The sequence below is a fragment of the Heptranchias perlo genome, chromosome 29, assembly GCF_035084215.1.
Source record: "Heptranchias perlo isolate sHepPer1 chromosome 29, sHepPer1.hap1, whole genome shotgun sequence".
Classification (NCBI taxonomy): Eukaryota; Metazoa; Chordata; class Chondrichthyes; order Hexanchiformes; family Hexanchidae; genus Heptranchias; species Heptranchias perlo.
Genome location: NC_090353.1, coordinates 29,781,426 through 29,804,989, shown reverse-complemented (window position 1 = coordinate 29,804,989; position 23,564 = coordinate 29,781,426). Strand labels below are relative to the sequence as shown.

The window sequence follows — 23,564 nt, the reverse complement described above, 5'->3', positions numbered from 1 at the left end:
CAGTTTCAGCGACCATCAATAGCATAGTGCATTCACTTTGTATTTAATTATGTGAATATGACTTAATCATATATACACTGGCATCCTGCAAAACAGATTCCCTTACAAGTGCTTAGAGCTCACATACTGTAACCCACAGCTTAGCAATCATATGATAAATGTAGACAACATGCATACCTGGTAACATGCCACACATTTCTTGACTGCTGCCACTAGAAGAATTATGTATGAAAGTATAAAAAGACTATTTGGGAACATCAAACTTAAAATATTTTTGCTGAAGAACTTGTTTTAATTTGTATTGTAGTACAATGCCTTATAGTGCTCCTGTCAAATTTATCAGTTCAGCTGAATATGGGGCTAAAGTGGCTTGGACTTGTTTTTTGTAGTTTCATCCCACATGGACTGAGGCGCCGGGAGATTTCAAGACAGTTCCCTTTCAAGATCAACCGTAATTACCTATCTTACTTCTGGTAGAATGCAAGGACAATGAAGTACAGTAAGGCCCTGGTTATTTAAAGCCAGGATTCTACATGACAAAATGCACCGGAGGCCAGTCCAATAAGAGTGTCCAAGTTAAAGCCAGAGGTCTTGCAGTGGGATGAAGTATGTGTAGATAGGGTGGAGTCAGCTTTCAGCACCAACGAACTAATGTTCAGGTTCTGAGACATGTGAGGAGGGCAAATGAGTCTAGGAGCTGTTGAAGGACAGAGTAAAATGGGTGTATGTGGATGTCTTGACTGTGGTACCTCCAATGATTTGATAGCCTGATGCCACTTACTGTCTAGTCTTATACATGAAAAATGGTCAGTTAAGCTAAGTATTGAGGGCACCCATCTAGGGATGTATTGACCGAAGCAAATACAAATATTCTCCTGTTATTAAACAAGCTCATAAAAATAGTCCCTTGACAAGAGTGCAATCCAGTATACTAGTACTGAAATTTGTGTTAGAGACTGAACATTTCAAAATGCAGAAACTAATGACATTTACACAATCAATTCTCACACAAACTAGGATTTGTTCTTTCCAGACTGGAGGTATTACAAGAATACAAAAGGTGAAATTGTTGTAGTTCTTAAGACTGAAGCAAGAGTAAAAGAGTGGTTACAACTGTATAAGTATATACCACAAAAAAGTCACTGTACTTCTTAGTTATTTGATGGCAAAGTGACATTGAGATGTTTATGGAAGACATGATGTCTTATTACAAATGTTAATCAGTCTGTATATCATATGACTACAATTTATACCATCAGAGTAAAGTTCAGAACCATTTTGGCAAAATTTAAAACTTTCATAATAGTTGCAGAGTCTAAATAACAAATACTGAAATATTACACTCATCTCAGTAATTATTAGAATCATAGAAAGGTTACAGCATGGCAGGAGGCCATTCGGCCCATCGAGTCCTCGCCAGCTCTATGCAAGAGCAATCCAGCAGGTCCCACTCCCCTGCTTTATCCCCCCAGCCTTGCAAATTTTTTCCTTTCAAATACTTATCCAGTTCACTTTTGAAGGCCATGATTGAATCTGCCTTCACCCACCCCAGTGCATTCCAGATCCTAACCATTCACTGTGTAAAATTTTTTTTCCTCATGTCACCTTTGCTTCTTTTGCCAATCACCTTAAATCTGGTTCTTGACCCTTCCACCAATGGGAACAGTTTCTCTCGATCTACTCTGTCTTGGCCCTTCAGGATTTTGAATACCTCTATCAAATCTCCTTGCAACCTTCTCTGTTCCAAGGAGAACAACCCCAGCTTCTCCAGTCTATCCACGCAACTAAAGTCCCTCATCCCTGGAATCATTCTAGGAAATCTCTTCTGCACCCTCTCTAAGGCCTTCACATCTTTCCTAAAGTGTGTTGCCCAAAACTGGACACAATAGTCCAGTTGCAGCTGAACCAGTGTTTTATAAAGGTTCATCATGACTTCCTTACTTTTGTACTCTATATGCCTCCAATTATAAAGCCCAGGATCCCGTATGCTTTTTTAACCGCTTTCTCAACCTGCCCTGCTATCTTCAATGATTTGTGTACAGATACCCCCAGGTCTCTCTCTTCCTTTCAGAATTGTGCCCTTTAGTTTATATTGCCTCTCCTAATTTTTCCTACTGAAATACATCACCTCGCATTTTTCTGTGTTAAATTTCATCTGCCCGTGTCCGCCCTTCCCACCAGCCTGTCGCTATCCTCTTGAAGTATATCACTATCCTCCTCACTGTACACTACCCTTTACAAGTTTTGTGTCATCTGCAAATTTTGCAATTGTGCCCTGTACACCCAAGTCCAAGACATTAATATATATCAAGAAAAGCAGTGGTCTCAGCACCGAGCCCTGCAGAACACCACTGTACACTTCCCTCCAGTCTAAAAAACTGTTCACCACTACTCTGTTTCCTGTCACTCAGTCAATCTTGATGACAAGCCTACCATGCGGCACTTTATCAAACACCTTTTGAAAGTTCATATACACATCAACTGCATTGTCTTCATAAACGCTCTGTTACCTCATCAAAAAACTCTATCAGGTTAATTAAACACGATCTGTCTTTAACAAATCTGTGCTGGCTTTCCCTAATCAATCCACACTCGTCCAAGTGACCGTTAATTCTGTCCCGGATTATTGTTGCTAAAAGTTTCCCATGGCAGAGGTTAAACTGATTGGCCTATAGTTGCTGGATTGATCTTTACACCCTTTTTTGAACAAGGGTGCAGTATTTGCAATTCTCCAGTCCTCCGGCACCACCCCCGTAACTAAGGACGTTTGGAAGATTAGGGCCAGTACCTCCGCAATTTCCACCCTTACTTCCATCAGCAACCTTGGATGCATCCCATCTGGACCGGTTGACTTTTCTACTTCAAGTACAGCTAACCTTTCTAGTACCTCTTCTTTATCAATTTTTAGCCCATCCAGTATCTCAACTACACCTTCCTTTACTGAGACTCTAGCAGCATCGTCTTCCTTGGTAAAGACAGATGCAAAGTACTCATTTAGTACCTCAACCATGCCCTCTTCTTCCATGCATAGGTCTCCTTTTTGGTCCCTACTTGGCCCCACCCCTCCTTTTGCTACCTGTTGACTGTTTACATGCCTGTAGAAGACTTTTGGATTCCTTTTTATATTGGCCGCCATTCTATTCTCATACTCTCTCTCATTTCCTTTTTCACTTCCCCTCTGAACTTTCTATATTCAGCCTGGTTCTCACATGTGTTGTCAACCTGACATCTGTTATATGCCTCTTTTCCACTTCATCTTACTCTCTATCACTTTTGTCATCCAGGGAGCTCTGGCTTTAGTTGCCCTACGTTTCTTCCTCATGGGAATGTACCTAAACCATCTTTTCTTTAAAGGCCGCCCACTGTTCAATTACAGTTTTGCCTGCCAATCTTCGATTCCAATTTTTATCTAGACTCTGCAACTAAAAAGGTACGGAAGTGCAGTGGTTATGCTACTGGACAAATAATCCAGAGAACGCGAGTTCAAATCCCACCAATGCAGTTTGAGAATTTGAATTCAGTTTGAAAAATCTGGAAATAAAAAGCTGGTATCAGTAAAAGGGACCATGAGTTCTTGGATTGTCGTAAAAACCCAAGTCGTTCACTAATGTCCTTTAGAGAAGGAAACCTACCATTCTTACCCAGTCTAGCCTATATGTGACTCCAGCCCCACACCAACGTGGTTGACTCTTAACTGCTCTTTGAAGTGGTCCAGCAAGCTACGTAGTTGCATCAAACTGCTCAATGATTCAAGAAAGCGACCCGCCATCTTGTTCTCAAGGCAACAATGGATGGGCAAAAAAAATCCGAACCAAAATGACATTGACTAATTCACTACAAGAAAATCATGGCAATTCAGCTACTGTTATCTTCAATTGTTATAACCTACACTCTGTATGCCTGCGGTGATGCTTTGAGGTATCCTCCTGGGGCCAGTGACTGCAGTGAAAATACCAAACTGTATCTTTAGTGGTCAACAAGTTAATAAATCAGTGTCACATGTGCATAGAGTAGTAGCTGATTACAATTCAGTTGTCAGTTCCAATGATGGTTGTTTCGGGGAAAATCAAATTGCTAATCCTACCTGAATTAGAAATATTAGCCACATCGAAAACGACCGACGCAACGTGTTTCTGATTTTAGTTAAGTTGTCAACTCAAGGCACTAAGTTGCTGCAAGGTGCCTCTTCCCTGTGGGAAGGTGAAAAGATTAGTGGGAGAATCCTTCAGATCTAATATTGTACAGCTCCTAGCAGCGAATTGACAAAAAACATTAGCAAAGGCCTGGAAATGTGCTATCTGCCTGCCTGCACCCTCACGTGTGGAATGGCAGAAAAACAAAAAAAAGGGAATTTTCAAAAGTGGACTACCATTTCATGAAAGTAATAGAGAGAGTGAGAGGCAAGCTTCAGACTATTTTTTTTATGGCAAAAAATGCAGCTTGCTGCCAGTTGTACACAAATGACGAACAAAACAAATTGGTCACACTGCATGTTAGAAACTTACCTTGTTTTGCTCATATTTGTACTGTATTTTAAGGGTTTCCATGGCTCTGATCATGGACTGCATGGCAGTGAATATGTTCTGGTAGACTAACTTTGTAAAGCCCCGTTTGTCTTCATCAGAATATCCACTCCCATGTATGATCCGCATCTGTTTGATGAATGTGCTCTTGCCACTTTCTCCAGTACCTAGAAATGAACAATTGCATATGATCAGTGTAAGTGACTGAAAGTTTGAGTATTTTATTATGTCAATTTGCCACCCCTTTATAAAAAAAACACTATAGATAACTACTAGCATTCTGAACTACATTTATTAAAACCCACTTTATAAATGAAGGCACTTCTAACAATAGTGACAAATTTCCATAAAATGAGAAAATTACAGAAAATAATGGACTGAAATAAATGGAGGTTCCTTTTTTAACCTGTAGCATTAATGAAAAATGTTTCAGAGGATGGAACAGGCAAATTGAGAACCAGCAGAATATTGATTGGATGAAATTGAAGTTTAAGGAAAAATCCTCCTCATTCTGTGTTAGCAGCTGGCATCACCACTCAATTCCTTGTAATATAACTGCCTAGACTCCTCCTCGCCACATAAGGTTACTTTCATATAGAGTCATGATCTTCTTCAGCCAATCCTTTCATGGTGAAGTGTGCTATATTAACAGCACATTTAAGACAGCTAACAGAACAAGTTCACATTTATCTAAAATCTTCAAATAGAAGAATGCTGAGGTTAGTTCTTTTAAAACTGGAGAAATCAGTATGGTGTATGTGCACACTCTAGCCTTCCAGATATTCAAATCCCATTGCTACTGAGGACATATATACCTCATTTACACTTGTCACTTGAAAGTTTTGGCCAAGATAAATTCAACTGGCTGTGTAAACAGAGCAAATTCGGTTTCCCAACATGCACTGGCACAAAGCAAACATACCAATTCAGTGACAATGTAACGTGAAAGCTCAACAGAACTGCCAAAGCATTTGCTCACTAAGTATGGGGGGGGGGGGGAAGAAGGGGGGCATTTTTTTGGTACATATACACTAAACAGATAAAATTGTAGTTCCAGATATATCCTTTTGTCAGCCAGTACTGCAATTTGACCACCACAGATTCAACTAAACAGTTAGACGCAGGGACACCATATAAACACGTGAACAGATTAGTGTCCAGTAGCACTCCCATTTTATGGAGACAACACTAAAATCAAGCGCATCCATTCTACTTGTGGGAAATAACTCATGAAATGTAAAATACTGTAAACTATAAATCCCATATGACTAAAATCTCAAACTGAGCTTCCACAGACAAGTCATTCTTTTTTCTTCTTTAAAAAAAATTGCAAATACTGCAAGACAATCCTGATGAAGTTATATCCACAATGTGAGCCTGTATTTTCACTTTAAATATGCTGACAGACCCACTCTGTATTTTCAGCATTTTCTGTTTCAACTAATTTCTGCAACGGCCTGTAACCACCAAAGGCAGAAGCAATGAAAATGCCAATGAACAGGTTGATGAAATTAACCTATTATTTAAAATCCAGAGTACTGTTCCACCAGTGTAAAAAGCTACATGATTTGGTCTAGAAATCACAAAAAATTATGTAAAGTTGCAATTTATGTACCAGATTATACAATTATATGCTGGAATCCAAATGCGCAATTTTCTTCCAATAATTAGAACATCGAACAGTAGATCTGAAAGCTCCTCTACTATTGCGTCAAAACATTAAATTCAAACCCTGTGATACAACTGAGTTAAAATTTAGGCTATAGGCTTTTAAACAATGAGGCGGGACCTCGGGGGGGGGGGGGGGGTCAATAAGTGAGTGGGAAACCTGGAAAAAATGTTCTTGCGTGGTCCTGAGTGGTCACGACTCAATTGAAGCCACTTAACTGAACTTCCGGGTTTCGCATCCTCAAGCTGCGCAGCAGGAGTATTGCGCACCTGCATGACGCGTTTAAAGCCCACTATTTAAAGAGCCACTCCAACAATGCATTTTGAAGGAGAAAGGAGGCAAAATGAGTAAGGAACGTCCCAGAGGCAAGCCAACATCCAGGTTTTCAGACACCGCCCTGGAGACATTACTGGGCGCTGTGAGAAACAGGAGGGAGGTCCTATATTCACCGGACAGGAGGAAGAAATCAGGTTCTATCACAAAGGCGGCAATGCTGGAGGTAGCAGACCAGGTAAACAGCAGGAGCAGTGTGTCCCGGTCATGGCTGCAATGCAGGAAGAGATTTAATGGCCGAACCAGGTCAGGAAATGCAAGTACATTTACTGATTCATCTGCATTCTGTGGTGAACATTACCCCACCTCACACTGTCCTCCAAAGCCTACTCCATCACATCACTCCTCACAAGCACTTACGGTTCAGTGTCAAGTTGCCTTCACTTTCTGTGCACTTCTTTACCACCCCGGTTGTGTACCCACCTCTCCCACTCACCCCAATCCTGATGCAATGTGATCAATCTGTCTAATAGTCACTCTCTGATGCATGTGCTTCATTGTCATCCTGACCCAAAGCATTGCATCCATCGGGTCACCACGTCACCCTCACTCACTCGTATGTATTTTCTCCCCTTGCAGAAGAGAGCGTGAAATACAAGGGAGAGAGCGAGGACAAATAGCCGCCCTTGGAGCTAAGTTGTATGGTGAGTGCCTGACTGTTGGGGTTGCCGAGACTGGCACCTTGCAAAAGTCTGTGACAGAACTTTAACATCCCTCACACACGACATGTATTGATGTTATCAATGATTAACCTGTTGTACATCTCTGTATGTTCATCACAACATTACTTCTGCAATGATTCTTAATACTGCTGTACTTTCTCTTCCAGGGCCGTCACGGACTGAAGAAGTGGACGAGGGCGATTCCTCAGGAGGAGCTCCCTGCCTCTGAGGGCGCACCGTCACGTCTTCACATCATAGTGAGCCATGCACCAGTGCAGATATTCACCTTGGTGGGTCCTTTTAGAGAGGTAGTTGGGTTGTCATCTGGTAAGTCCACACACGTGAGCATCAGCAGACACTGGTAGCAGGGGCAACAGTGGAAAGTCCATGTCGGTTGGCATTCTCCTCTCCAAGCTTTGTTCAGCTTGGCACAGATGCTGAACCCTGGGGGCCAGTCTTGAAAAGGAGAACAATAGAGGCACAGACGCACCTGGGCGACGTACTGGAAGACTTGCCACGCTTGACGCAGAGGCTGGAAGAGTCCAACTCCAGCATTAGTAGACTGGTGGCACAGCTAAGTGCAAGAATGTCTGCGATGGAGAGAATGGTAGGGTCCAATGACCTTCAAGCAAGGCTCACAAATGAGTCCATTCAGGCCCCGGCAATGGCCACGCGGACTCAGGGTGAATTCTGCCAAATTAAACAGGCAGGCAGATACATTAGCACTGGCCTTATAATGCATCACACATGTCCTCCAAACTGCTGTCCAGCAGAGTGGTAGGAGTGACGTGGCCCTGGCCCAGGAGAGGGATGATGGCGAAAAGAGACATGGAAGTGGGGACACCACTCAAAGCGCGGCCACGTCTCACCCGTTGCCCCCCCTCAACCAGTATCCACAATGCTGTCTCCTCTCCAGATGGCCAAATCTGCCCCTGCACAGGTGCAGGTGGAGTAGTCTTTGGAGGGGCCCTCATGGGCTCCAAAACCCAGAGGTTGTCGGCCAAAAGCATCTAAGCAGTCAGAGCATGAATCTGAGCAACCTGCCATTACCTCTGCTGCAGCCACAGGAGATGCACCACGTAGAAGCTGAAGGAAGAGGAAGTGGAAGCTTTTGTAATCATCAAAGGTATGCACAAGGGTGGCTGACAGACGGTCATGTTTTTCATTTATTTGTTTTTTTGTTAAATTCACGTTAAATGTTATGATTCTCACCACCACTGCCACATCTTGCCCATTCTTGAGTTCTTTTTGTGAAAGCACCCTTTCATGTGCTTCATCATGAATGGCAAGACTTGATGCCACCCATTTGGTTCGTTTACAATGGGTGTATGTGTAGTTATAGGATTGTTTTGTGCAACCTTGCGGGGGTGGGGGCGGGAGCTAGTGTTGGTGGTCGTGACAGGTGGTCCGAGTACTTGACTACAGTCCACATCTGGAATCAGAATTAAATTTTAGATTGATGATGATTTTCTAGAACCAATATCAGGGAATCTTCGAAAATGCTAACCACACTCAGTTCATAAGCAAGATTTTAAAAAATTCTCTCTCTCTCTTTCTGGAGCTGTCTGATGGGGAGACAATCTCCACTTCTTCATTTCTCTTTTCTGTTCGTCTTTCATTAACTCCCCTATAGCTTTCACATACCTTCGTTCATCGACATCACTATTTCTAACATTCCCCCTTTCATTCAATGTCTCAAAGTTTGTGTCTGTCTCACTCTGTTCACAATGAACAGTTCAGCAACAACAGCTGCAACAACTTGCATTTAAATAGCACCTTTAAGGTGGGAAAATATCTCAAGGCATTTTACAGGAGCATAATCAGACAAAAATTGACACCAAGCCAAAGGAGATATTAGCAGGGATGACAAAGCTTGGTCAAGGTAGTAGGTTTTAAGGAGGGTCTTAAAGGAGGAGTGAGCAGTGGAGAGGTTAAGAGGTTCAGGGAAGAAATTCCAGAGCTTAGGGTCTAGACTGCTAAAGCCAAGGCTACCAATTGGACAAAGGAAGTGGAGGATGCACAAGAGGTCAGAGTTGGAGGAATGCAAAGTTCTTGTAGGGTTGTAGGGCTGAAAGAGGTTATTGAGATAGGGTTGGGCGAAGCCATGAAGGGTACTGAACAGGAGAATGAGAATTTTAAAATTGAGGCGCAGGTGAACCAAGAGCCAATGTAGGTCAGTGAACACAGGAGTGATGGGTAAGCAGGACTTGGTGTGGGTTAGGATATGGGCAACAAAGTTTTGAATTAACTTATTGGGGGTGGGGGTGGCGGTGGTGGAAGATGCAGTTGGCCATGAGAACACTGGAATATTCAAGCCTAGAGTTAACGAAAGCATGGGTGAGGCTTTCAGCAGCTGAGGCAGGGGCAGAGATGAGGCAATGTAACTGAGGTGGAAGTAGGTAGTCTTTGTCATAGAGAGGATATGGGATCCGAAGCTCAGCTCAGGGTCAAATAGGTTGAGAACAGTCTGGTTCAGCCAGAGACAGTGAGCAGGGAGGGGGATGGAATCGGTGGTGAGGGAACGGAGTTTGTGGTAGGGGCAGAAGATAATGGCTTCGGGTTTCCCATGTTGAATTGGAGGAAATTGCACCTTATCCAGAATCAGACAACTCAGAGGCAGTGGAGAGGTCAAGAAAGGAGGTGGTGAAGTAAAAGCTGGATGTCATCAGCGTACATGTGGAACCTGACATCATGTATTTCAGTTGATGTCGCCAAGGGACAACATGTAGATGAGGAATAGGTGGGCGCCAAGGATAGAGCCTCGGGGGACTCGAGATAACGGTACAGAGAAAGGAAGAGAAGTCATTGTAGGAGAATCTCTGGCTACGACTGAATAGGTAAGAGTGAAACCAGTCTCACTCAGGTGGACAACAGAGGAAAGGCATGGTCAACAGTGTCAAAGGCTCAGACAGGTCGAGAAGGACGAGGAGGTCACAGTCACAGAGGCCGTTCCAGTGCTGTGGCGGGGTGGAAATCTGATTGGAGAAGTTCAAACATGGAGTTGCAGGAAAGATGGACATGGAGTTGGGAAGCGGCAACGTGTTCAAGGATATTGGAGAGGAAAGGGAGATTCGAGATGGGGCAGTAGTTTGCAAGGACAGATCGGTGAAGTGTGGATTCTTTGAGGAGATAGGTGGTGACGGCAGGTTTGAAAGGGAGGGGACAGCACGGGCATGGAGGCCAGGAAAGAACGTTGGGGTGGTCAGCAGTTTCGTGAGAACAGGGTTGAGAGAGCAGGATAAGATGAGCTTGGAGAGGGCATGAGGGGAGATCAGAGAGAAATTAGAGGAAGTTGCAAGTTCATGGCTGGGTAGTGAGGAAATTTGGCTTGGTGGGCAAGTGAACGATGCGGCAGTGGCAGCCGATGGACGGTCTCAATTTTAGTGACAAAGAAGTCCATGAGCTCCTCGCATTTGTTGTTGAAGGGGAGGGTGGAGGGGGCAGGGGAAGAGGGGTTTCGGAGATGGTTGGTAATGAAGAAAAGAAGTTGGGGATTATCTTTGCGTTCCAGGATGACCCTAGAGTAGTGACCAGTTTTGGCAGAGGACAGCAGGGCAAGTAGGGGGACAGACCAGGGTGAGATTTGGTGATACGGGCCACAACACCACCACAGCAGTTTGGAAGGGGCAGCTGATGGAGGGTACAGTCAGGCAGGATGGCTTCAGTAAGGGGAAAGATGATGTCATCCACATGCCAAGTTTCCGTCAAGGCCATGTCGTCAATGTATTCAAGCAAAATAAGGTCGTGGATGGCAAGAGCCTTGTTCGCAAGCGAGCTGACATTCTGGAGAGACACAAGGGCGGTGATTGTTGATCTGCTGGCAAAGTGCACAGAGTCAGCAGGACAAGAAGGAAGTTGGCAAGATTAACCCCGTGGGCAGAAAGGTTGGTCAGAGGAGGATGGGACAGTTGGCCATAAGGAGGCAGTAATGACTGCCTCTATGGGTCCTTCAGAGAATGCCAAGAGAGACACAGAGGGAAGCTGTGAGCTTATCCAATACAAAATCAAGCCAGAGGCGGCAGAAAATCAGGACGGCAGACGAATGGTGAAGGGTTGGGGTAGGGATGGGGCGTGCAAAGTCCCTGGGCGAGAAATGAAGGCAAACATGACAGGAAGGACCCAAGGGTTAAGGAGGAGAAAGAAAAAGGGAGACAGAAGTAATGGGCTTGGGTCCAGAGCATCAGTCAAAATCCACACACGATTGGCACAGAGGAAATTTAGATTACATGGGCATGACAAAGATTAGGACAAATATGTCCTGGTTGTAAATAGAGGATAGGGAGGAGACAATAAGAGTGTGTCCAAAGTTCAAGTCAGAGGCCCCGTGGTAGGATGAAGTTGACTTTCAGATGGGTGGAGTCAGCTTAAAGCAACAACAAACTGATGTCCAGGTTCAGAAATGTGTGGAGTGCTAGTGATTACAAGAGCAGTTTGCGGGAGAGAGTAATCGGTGGGTGCGCTGCTCGTTCACCCAGAGAAAATGGAGAGCCGAGGAGGCATGGAGAATCGACCATGAGCAAGCATCAGTTTATCCAGGTCCAGCAGAAGTGAATTGTGGCCTTGGTGATTAGTAGTGCACACCAACGTATCCAGTGCAGGGATGAATGGGAAACAGGCGGAAAGTGGCAGAGCAAATGTCATTCAGTCGCAGGGAGCAGAATACAAACCAATAGGAACAGATCAGAGCTAGCACAGCTCAGTGAAAAATTCCCAGAACAGAAAACTGAGGGCGCTGGAGCAGGCCAGATACTAGAATCGAAACAGCAGCGATATTGGAGTTCACTATAAAGTCCAGAAACGGAGAAATGGGCTTCGACCCAGGATAAAGAGGATTTCTGTTCAGGACCCATGCAGCAGCAAAATGAAGCCGAGAACAAACAGTGACTGAAGTACAGTCAGAAGCTCAGCAGATAACAGCAGGTGAGGGATGAGCTGTAGGCTAGAAAAAGTTAACTTAAAACTTGCAATGACTGAAGTAGCAGAGCAGAGGAGTCTTAGTGCAACCCTGATGGCAGAGAAATCGAGAAGTTGCAAAGAGCACAGTGAAAACAAAGAACATTGTCTGGGGGGGGGGGGGGGGGGGGGTGGTCAGGTGTGGGTAGTGGAATTTAAACTTGAGCTTGAATTGGTGCTTTGGGCTAAAATGCACCCACTATTAGAGCCAGGGGTGCTTAAGCAGTATAAGAAGTGATTGAGGGAGAAAGGGCAAAAGATGGCAATGGATGGTCAAGGATAGAATTGCAGAGGTGAGGTGCTCAAATGAGGGATTTGGGTGTCCATGTACACAGATCACTAAAAGCTAGTGCACAGGTACAAGTTGTAATCAAAAAGGCTAATGGAATGTTGGTCTTTATTTCAAGGTTGTTGGAATACCAAAGTGAGGAAATGGTGCTTCAGTTGTACAGAGCTCTGGTTAGACCCCATCTGGAATACTGCATTCAGTTCTGGGCACCACACCTCAAGAAGGATATATTCGTCTTGGAAGGGATACAGTGCAGATACACCAGAAGGATACCATGGCTTAAATGCTTAAATTTTGAGGATAGGTTGCATAAACTTGGCTTGTATTCTCTTGATTCTATAATTAATAGGGCGACTGAACACCGTGAAAATTTTCAGTTAATCAGCATGGATTTGTGAAAGGTAGGTCGTGCCTGACAAACCTGATTGAATTTTTTGAAGAAGAGGTGACTAAAGTAGAGAACAGGGGACTGTCAATGGATGTTATTTATATGGACTTCCAGAAGGCATTTGATAAAGTCCCACATAAGAGACTGTTAGCTAAGATAGAAGCCCATGGAATCGAGGGAAAAGTACGGACTTGGTTAGGATGTTGGCTGAGCAAAAGGCGACAGAGAGTAGGGATAATGGGTAGCTACTCACATTGACAGGATGTGACTAGTGGAGTCCTGCAGGGATCTGTCTTGGGGCCTCAATTATTCACAATATTTATTAACGACTTAGATGAAGGCATAGAAAGTCTCATATCTAAGTTTGCCGATGACACAAAGATTGGTGGCATTGTAAGCAGTGTAGATGAAAACATAAAATTACAAAGGGATATTGATAGATTAGGTGAATGGGCAAAATTGTGGCAAATGGAATTCAATGTAGACAAATGTGAAGTCATCCACTTTGGATCAAAAAAGGACAGAACAGGGTACTTTCTAAATGGTAAAAAGTTAAAAACATTGGATGTCCAAAGGGACTTCGGGGTTTAGGTACATAGATCATTGAAGTGTCATGAACAGGTGCAGAAAATTAACAATAAGGCTAATGGAATGCTGGCCTTTATATCTAGAGGAGTAGAGTACAAGGGGGCAGAAGTTATGCTGCAGCTATACAAAACCCTGGTTAGACCGCACCTGGAGTACTGTGAGCAGTTCTGGGCACCGCATCTTCGGAAGGACATATTGGCCTTGGAGGGAGTGCAGCTTAGGTTTACTAGAATGATACCCGGACTTCAAGGGTTAAGTTACGAGGAAAGATTACATGAATTGGGGTTGTATTCTCTAGAGTTTCGAAGGTTAAGGGGTGATCTGATCGAAGTTTAAGATATTAAGGGGAACAGATAGGGTGGATAGAGAGAAACTATTTCCGCTGGTTGGGGATTCTAGGACTAGGGGGCGCAGTCTAAAAATTAGAGCCAGACCTTTCAGGAGTGAGAATAGAAAATATTTCTACAAAGGGTGGTAGAAGTTTGGAACTCTCTTCCGCAAACAGCAATTGATGCTAGCTCAATTGCTAAATTTAAATCTGAGATAGATAGCTTTTTGCCAACTAAAGGTATTAAGGGATATGGGCCAAAGGCAGGTATTTGGAGTTAGATCACAGATCAGCCATGATTTTATCAAATGGTGGAGCGGGCTCGAGGGGCTGAATGGCCTACTCCTGTTCCTATGTTGAGTTTGGAAGGTTGAGGGGTGATCTAATCTAGGTATTTAAAAGGGATTTGATAGGGTAGATAAAGTGAAACTATTTCCTCTGGTGGTGGAATTCACAATAAGACGGCATAATCTTAAAATTAGAGCTAGAAGTGAAATCAGAAACCACTTTTTCACAAAGGGTTATAGGATTCTGGAACTCTCATGTAAATAGAGTTGTGGTACAGAGTTGAGGTTCAGATCAGCCATGATCCAATTGAATGGCAGAACAGGCTAAAGAGGCTGAATGGCCTACTTCTGTTCATATGGTAACATGAAAACTTGCTACAGAAAACTAGAAATGCTATTTTTCTGAACATGTGGAAACCCCTGCGTTGTTTTATATAAACAGCTGACAGAATGAACTGAATCTGTTAAAATGGATGATTGATTGGAGAGAACTGAACTCTAATGCACAGACTCAAGAAAAGCAAGAAATCTAGGTTACCAGTTAAGCCAAAAATAAAAAAACAATTCAAGGTCATGTGCTCAATGTAGTAAAGCCACGGGCATTCATGTTATAAAAAAGAAATATCCTTACATTATCACTGCTATGAATATCCTTTACGTGTACAAATAAGGGACAATTTATTTTACCTTTAAACCATATTAATGTATGTTCCAGAATTATTTTGGTTCAGCAAGTTTTGCATTCTTAATTCAATGGTTACACTGCGGTAAAAAATACGAGTAGAGAAGTCATGGTATCCCACAACACTAATTAGAGGGATACAATATACAAAAAGTGAAAGTAGTCCCCAAACTATGAATGATTACCTTGCAATATCATAATGCCTGCTATTTGATGATACTTCACCTTGTTTTAGTTGCAACCTTTGTCTTACCCAACTTACTTTTTTTAGTTTAGATATTTTTGTTGTAGTAGTTCTTTGGTTACAGCACATTGTCATGTATTACAATCCAATAGCATGTTAGCATTACAGAGTAGTTTAGGTTGTGAATAACCCTGGAAACTGAATGAGACGTGGCAGCGGTGTTAGGGTGATTTGGTGCAATCACCGAGTCAGAGCCTTAACAGGATACATTGATGGGCTGAATTAAGAGGAAGCCTAGGAAATAGTGTGCTGGATCTGGTTTCAACTATATGCTGGGTGTATTTTTCTTTTGATACCACTGCACGTTGATATGCAGCACATCGAATTACCACATTACCCATTGACATCACCTTTAATTTTGTATGTGTATGCCCAAATTTAAATAAATCAAAACTCAAGGTGGTGACAACCTGTCTTTCATACGAACATACAAAATTAACAGGCAGGAAAAGACCAGCTGGTCCATTAAGCTTGCCCCACACCATGATGGCTAAACACTTCTTCCTGCCCCCACCATTCCCTTCATTTCAATGATAAAAACCAAGTCAAATTTAATTCTCAGCAAATTACAGGTTCTACAATTGATAGCAAATAGGTCATCTTTAGATAAGACTAAGAATTTTGAACAAAATGAAAAAACTCCAGATGCTGCAAATCAGAAACAAGAACAGAAAATGGTGGGAACTCTAGGCAGGTCAGGCAGCATCTGTGTAGACAACAGTTGAGTTAACATTTTGGGTGTGGACCATTTGTCAAAAAAGTTTTCAAATTCTACCTAAGAAACCCTAGAGTCTGGTCAAACTCAAACAAAACAAAGCTTTCATCCTCGAACAACCTCACTGGTAAGCAAGGCCAAAATTTGCAGTAGGAGGAAAGCGAGTTGATTTTAAATACTCACCGACAAAATTTGCATAAAGAAATGTTCACTAGCATTGCAAATATATATGTTGTTCCCAAAGAACATCTAAACTCCGGATTCAGGGCTGATATTTACAACTTGGCTTTAGTAGCAGAAACTGCCTTTAACTGAAACTGGATATCCTCAGAAATAAAGGAGGAGCTTGCACCAATCTACATAGGTTTATGCAAAACGTTTTATTAATAACATAAGCTCGAGGTTTACAACTAGCATCCATGGGGCAGATAATGGAATTTGCAACTTTATCATAGTTTAGTTGTTCTGGAAACTGAGTACTGTATTTATTTTTTAAACTTACCAGCGTGTTACTTCAGTTCCTGTACACAAATATCTGAGCAGATGACACTGTCTTTTCGAAGCTTGGACTATCGATATTTACTGGAAAAATACAGGAGTAATCAACTTGAAACACTGCCGACATAGATAAATTGTAAACAATTTTACAACACCAAGTTATAGTCCAACAATTTTTATTTGAAATCTACAAGCTTTCGGAGGCTTCCTCCTTCGTCAGGTAAATGTCAGCTTGTAGATTTCAAATAAAAATTGTTCGACTATAACTTGGTGTTGTAAAATTGTTTACAATTGTCAACCCCAGTCCATCACCGGCATCTCCACAGCATGACATAGATAAAAGTCAGTAATATTTGAATAATCTATTAGAACAAATTTTAGCATAAGTTACATCTGCCCTACCATTCTTTTGCCAATGCAGGTATGCAAAAACTGCCTTCATAATCATGTAAATCAGATGCAAATAGCTCACAGCATGTATAAAATAACACTATCTACACACACAAAACCTACGCACTCAAACTTCCAGAAAAGTATACACTGCACAATCCCAAAGGTAAGCCTCCTTTACAAACTTGTTTAGTGGGGCTGCCATATCACACGCCTTCGCAGGACAAAACTATCAAATAATGGTAGTGTTTACACACACACACATATACTATTTTAATATATTGAAAGACTTGCATCGTAAACTTCCTGCAACATTATTCTACAAAACTTGTGTGTCACTCTTAAATCACAGGCAATTTATTCGATCGCATCCGATTGGAACATTCTTCCCAAATGATCGAGCCCAGCCCCAATCCTCCAAATCCTTATTTTAATTTTCTCAAGGCATACTGCAGGCCACAGAGAACTAAGTTAAAACAAACCAAGAACAACTCAACAGCTCCAAACAAGATATTGATGTAGGAAAGTTTAAAACAATATGGATTCTTATAGAAAACCTTGCGCCTTTCTCCGTCTCAGGAAGTCCAAAAAGGACTTTATAGCTAATGAAGTACTTTTGAAGTGTAGTCAATGTTGTAATGTAGGAAACACAGCAGCCAACTGGTGCACAGCAAGCTCCCACAAATAGCAATTAAATACATGACCAGATCATCTATATTAGGTGTTGGTTGAGGGATAAACATTGGCCAGGACACCGGGAGAACTCCCCAGCTCTTCTTCAAATAGTGCTATGGGATCTTTTACACCTTGGTTTAACAACTCTCCAAAAGACGGCACCTCCGACAAGGCAGGATTTCTTCAGTACTGTACTGAAGGGCCAACCCAAATTATGTGCTCAAGTCTCGGGAGTGGGGTTTGAACCCACAAACTTCTGACTCAGAGGCGAGTGTGCTACCACTGAGCCAAGGCTGACCACATATAGTTAGAATAATTTGCACTTTTGGGGGTAGATTTTCAAATTGCCAACTAAGCATAAAACTGGCGTCCTGTTACAGATTGACCAGTTATAGAAACCGCTCAATTTTCATTTCCATTGATTTGAATGCAAATTTCCCCCAATTAAATATCGGGAAGACCAAAGCAACTATCTTCTTCCCCCGACACAAACCATTCCCTCGCCACCAATTCTATACCCCTCCCCTCCTACACTCTCAGATTAGAGCCAACTGTTTGCAACCTCAGTGTTCGACTGGTCACTAAGCTGAGCTTCCGGCTCCATAGCCTCTCCATCACAAAGATCGCCTACTTCCACCTCTAACATTGACCATCTCCGTCCCTGCCTCAGCCCATCTGCTGCCAAAACCGTCAAGCATACCTTTGTCACCTGCAGACTTGACTATTCTAATGCTCTTCTGGTCTGGCTTCCATCTTCCACCCTGCATATACTTCAGCTCATCCAAAACTCTGCTATCCCTATCCTAGCCTGCAGCAAGTCCCGCTTACCAATCACCCCGGTGCTCGCTGACCTACATTGGCACCTGGTTCCCCAATGCCTCCAATTTAAAATTCACATCCTTGTGTTCAATTCCCTTCATGGCCTTGCACTTCCCTATAACCTCTCCGTAGCCTCCTCCAGTCCTACAACCCTCCGAGAACTATGCGTTCCTCCAATTCTGGCTTCTTATGCATCGCTGACTGCCCCACCCTTGGTAGCCATGCCATCAGCCGTCCAGACCCTAAGCTTTGGAATTCCCTCCCTATACCTTGATGCCTCTCCTCCTCTCCTTCCTTAAGAACCTTTTTTTTCCAATTCGTTAATGGGACATGGGCATCACTGGCAAAGCCAGCATTTATTGCCCATCCCTAACTGCCCTTGAGAAGGTGGTGGTGAGCCGCCTTCTTCAACCGCTGCAGTCCGTGTGGTGAAGGTTCTCTCACAGTGCTGTTAGGTAGCGAGTTCTAGGATTTTGACCTAGCGATGACGAAGGAATGGCGATATATTTTCCAGTCGGGATGGTGTGCGACTTGGAGGGGAATGTGCGGGTGGTGTTGTTCTCATGTGCCTGCTGCCCTTGTCCTTCTAGGTGGTGGAGGATGCAGGTTTGGGAGGTGCTGTTGAAGTCTTGGCGAGTTGCTGCAATGCATCCTGTGGATGGTACACACTGCAGCCACGGTGCGCCGGTGGTGAAGAGAGTGAATGTTTAGGGTGGTGGATGGGGTGCCAATCAAGCGGGCTGCTTTGTCTTGGATGGTGTTGAGCTTCTTGAGTTTTGTTGGAGCTGTACTCATCCAGGCAAGTGGAGAGTATTCAATTACACTCCTGACTTGTGCCTTGTAGATAGTAGAAAGGCTTTGGGGAGTCAGGAGGTGAGTCACTCGCTGCAGAATACCCAGCCTCCGACCTGCTCTTGTAGCCACAGTATTTATGTGGCTGGTCCAGTTAAGTTTCTGGTTAATGGTGACCCCCAGGATGTTGATGGTGGGGGACTCGGCAATGGTAATTCCGTTGAAGGGGAGGTGGTTAGACTCTCTCTTGTTGGAGATGGTCATTGCCTGGCACTTGTCTGGCACGAATGTTACTTGCCACTTATCAGCCCAAGCCTGGATGTTGTCCAGGCCTTGCTGCATGCGGGCACGGACTGCTTCATTATCTGAGGGGTTGTGAATGGAACTGAACACTGTAATCATCAGCGAACAGCCCCATTTCTTACCTTATGCTGGAGGGAAGGTCATTGATGAAGCAGCTGAAGATGGTTGAGCCTAGGACACTGCCCTGAGAAACTCCTGCAGCAATGTCCTGGGGTTGAGATGATTGGCCTCCAACAACCACCATCATCTCCAGCCACTGGAGAGTTTTCCCCCGATTCCCACTGACTTAAATTTAACTAGGGCTCCTTGGTGCCACACTCGGTCAAATGCTGCCTTGATGTCAAGGGCAGTCACTCTCACCTCACCTCTGGAATTCAGCTCTTTTGTCCATGTTTGGACCAAGGCTATAATGAGGTCTGGAGCCGAGTGGTCCTGGCGGAACCCAAACTGAGCATCGGTGAGCGGGTTATTGGTGAGCAAGTGCTGCTTGATAGCAGTGTCGATGACGCCTTCCATCACTTTGCTGAGGATTGAGAGTAGACTGATGGGGCGGGAAATTGGCCGGATTGGATTTGTCCTGCTTTTTGTGGGCAGGACATACCTGGGCAATTTTCCACATTGTCAGGTAGATGCCAGTGTTGTAGCTGTACTAGAACAGTTTGACTAGAGACCTGGCTAGTTCTGGAGCACAAGTCTTCAGCACTGCAGCCGGGATGTTGTCGAGGCCCATCGCCTTTGCTGTATCCAGTGCACTCAGACGTTTCTTGATATCACCTGGAGTGAATCAAATTGGCTGAAGACTGGCTTCTGTGATGGTGGTGATATTGGGAGGAGGCCAAAATGATCATCCACTCAGCACTTCTGGCTGAAGATGGTTGCAAATGCTTCAGCCTTGACTTTTGCACAGACGTGCTGGACTCTGCCATGATTGAGGATGGAGATATTGACAGAGCCTCCTGCTCCCGATAGCTGTTTAATTGTCCACCACCATTCATTACTGGATGTGGCAGGACTGCAGAGCTTTGATCTGATCGTTGGTTGTGGAATTGCTTAGCTCTGTCTATAGCATGTTGCTTCTGCTGTTTAGCATGCATGTAGCCCAGAGTTGTAGCTTCACAAGGTTGGCACCTCATTTTTAGGTATGCCTGGTGCTGCTCCTGGCATGCTTTTCTACACTCCGCATTGAGCCAGGGTCTCCTGGCTTGTTGGCATTGGTAGAGTGAGGAATATGTCGGTCCATGAGGTTACAGATTGTGCTGGAATACAATTCTGCAGCTGATGATGGCCCACAGCGCCTCATGGATGCCCAGTTTTGAGCTGCGAGATCTGTTCTGAATCTATTCCTTTTAGCACGGTGGTCGTGCCACACAACACATTGGATGGTGTCCTCAGTGTGAAGACGGGACGTAGTCTCCACAAGGACTGTGCGGTGGTCACGCCTACCAATACCGTCATGGACAGATGCATCTGCGACAGGTAGATTGGTGAGGACGAGGTCAAGTAGGTTTTCCCCTCGTGTTGGTTCGCTCACCACCTGCCGCAGACCCAGTCTGGCAGCTATTTCCTTCAGGACTCTGCCAGCTCGGTCAGTAGTGGTGCTACCGAGCTACTCTTGGTGATGGACATTGAAGTCCCCCATCCAGAGTACCTCCTTAAAACCTGTCTGTTTGACCAAGCTTTTAGTAACCCCTAATATCTCCTCCTTTGGTTTCATGTAGTTTTGTCTGATTATGCCTTAGAATGCTTTCCTACATTAAAAAAGGCACTAAATAAATGCAAGTTGTTAATGTTGCTGCTGCAGAGATCTCTGGTCTGGATCAGATCATCGATGTGGACCTTGATATCAAGGAAATACTGGAGCTGCTGGTCTTTGGCACCTTGCCCAATCTGCAGGTCACAGAGACTTTGTTTTCTTCACCCCAAGAATATAAAATTATTTGTATCAAGTTGCTCTAATAAAAAAAGACACTACCTTGACTAAAATCCTTGCTTTGTTTAGGTTGAGGATTTGGCCTGCAGTGGAAAGGATGTGAATACGCTGAAAAGGAAGCAAAAAAGCCAACTGACAGCCAGGTGAGCAACAAAAATTTAAGAGACTGAAAGCAAAATAAAAATTCAGTCCTCTAATGACCAATGTATATTTCATGAGCATCACTGATGTGAGGAAGTTATTAAATGTAGTAAATAACTGATAAAATTAATGTACTTGCAAGGTAAGTAATCTGATGCGTATTTCCAGGAGCCAAATCAGTGAGTGCTCTGCCATGAGTCGAACCCAAATGTTAAACAGTCCCTCACACAGTAAAATCCTAATATTCAATACTTTGACATTCATTGTTGGCATCAGATCAGGGAAAATAAAAGAAAAAAAATGATGTGAAACACTAATTATTTTAAAATGATGGTCACAGCAGAAAGAGAACTAAAATTCTAATGAAGTGAAAGCATAAATAAAACAAAGAAAAATCAATACTGACACATTCAAATGTTGACAGGTTACTTCAAACAACAGCATTAGTATTTTTTTCTTGCTAATTGCAATTCATTTACTAGTAACTTTCCACTGACAAATGGATACTATTTTAAATTTGGAGATGATCTAATTTTAAGTGTTTGAATGAAGCAATGTACAGGCCAATGAAAAAATGCTCTTCCCATAAACGTCAGTCACAGAATTATTTTGAAAATGCATATACATCAATTTAAACCAGTTTGCTTGGAACCAATGTAACCCTTCAACTGTGCTCAATAAACATATCCCCTACTGTGACAAGCACTTCACCAGACTATACATCTGTTATTTAATGAAGACGTTCATATTTCTAGTTCTGGCAGTCACCATCAGGTACATCATATTATAAATTGATCACAGGTTGCTGATATTGTGGCCAAGGTCAGAGAAGTAAATAAACATAAGCACAGCGCTTTAAACTCAGAGCTTGGTGAGAGTTGGGTGAATCTATTAAACAGAGTGACTTGCTAAACAGAGTGATGACGGAAATTTGGAGAGTGCGAATTCACTAGTATGGTTGAGTAGCACATAGTGTTATCAAACTGAAATCTAACTTGGTTTCCTAACTTTTAAAAAACTGCAAGTCAATGGCAGTTAACAGTCAATCAGCTGTAAGTGGGTCCCTGACTAGGTATTAATTATTGTGGCTGGGAGTTGACTCACCAGTTGTAACTAGTCTGTTTCTGAAGGTATATATCAGAGGGATATCTGCAAAAGCACAGAGCTTGGTGAGAGTAGGGTGAATCTACTAAACAGAGTGACTTGCTAAACAAAGTGATGATAGGAATTTGGAGAGAGTGGGAATTCAGTGCAGGAGGGGGAAGGTGCTAAGTGATTTAAACCAAGGGACAACAGTAAATAAGTAAATATATAAATAAATAAGTAAGTAAGTAGAGTAATTAATTAAATCTTAAGGGGATAAATTAACGAAATAGAGGATACCAACATTAAAGGGATTCAAATTGCATTATATAAAAATTAATTGCATTAAATAAAAATTTGGAATATATACATAATTAATAGGAATTGAGAGGATACTAAAATAAACAAGTTAATAAACAAGACTAATTAGTTCCAAATTAATCTGAAATCAAGCTAAATCCATCTACTAAATATAATCTAGTTCTCAAGTAATTCTATTATACATAGAATTAAATAAATAAAAACTATAAATGGCAGTGCAGGCCTTTGATATGTGGGAGTTTGTGGACAGTGAGACAATCCCGAATTGCCACATTTGCAGCGAACGTCTCTGCCTTGAGACACTCCAGCTCAGAGTTTGAGAGTTGGAGTGCGAGTGGGAGACACTCTGACACATAAGGGAGGGGAAGGAATTTTTGGATAGTTTTCTCCAGAGTACAGTCACACCTCAGGGGAAAGCACAAGTACAGGAAGGGGAGAGTGTGACTGTTAATCAACAGGGTAAGAGGAACCGAGGGAAGGTAGAGAAGGAAGTCCCGTAGACAATGGTCCTATCCAACAGGTACAATGTACTTGCTACCCATGAGGATAAAGGATGCAGGCTGCGGGGTGGACAACCAGAATGCTAACCATAGCACAGTGGAGCAGGAGGCAGTCCAAGGAAGGAAGGGAGGGAAGGGGAGGGGAGGGAAGGGGAGGGGAGGGAAGGGGAGGGGAGGGAAGGGAAGGGGAGGGAAGGGAAGGGGAGGGAAGGGAAGGGGAGGGGAGGGAAGGGAAGGGAGGGGGAGGGGAGGGAAGGGAAGGGAAGGGAGGGGGAGGGAAGGGAAGGGAAGGGAAGGGAAGGGGAGGGAAGGGAAGGGAAGGGGAGGGAAGGGGAGGGAAGGGAAGGGAAGGGGAGGGGAGGGGGAGCAGAATAGAAAGGTTGCAGTCATAGGGGGATAGATATCATCCTCTGCAGTCGCGACCGAGAGTCCAGGGTGGTGCAAGGGTAAA

The 23,564-nt window shown here is 43.4% G+C and overlaps 1 protein-coding gene across 1 annotated transcript in view; it reads right to left on the bottom strand.

The window, feature by feature from the left end:
- Nucleotides 1–23,564, bottom strand: part of LOC137299556 (guanine nucleotide-binding protein G(q) subunit alpha) — a 107,587-nt gene that overhangs the window by 36,327 nt on the left and 47,696 nt on the right. The window contains exon 2 of the mRNA XM_067968383.1: nucleotides 4,506–4,690. Coding sequence (XP_067824484.1) covers nucleotides 4,506–4,690 — 185 coding nt within the window. The remainder of the gene's footprint in view (nucleotides 1–4,505; nucleotides 4,691–23,564) is intronic.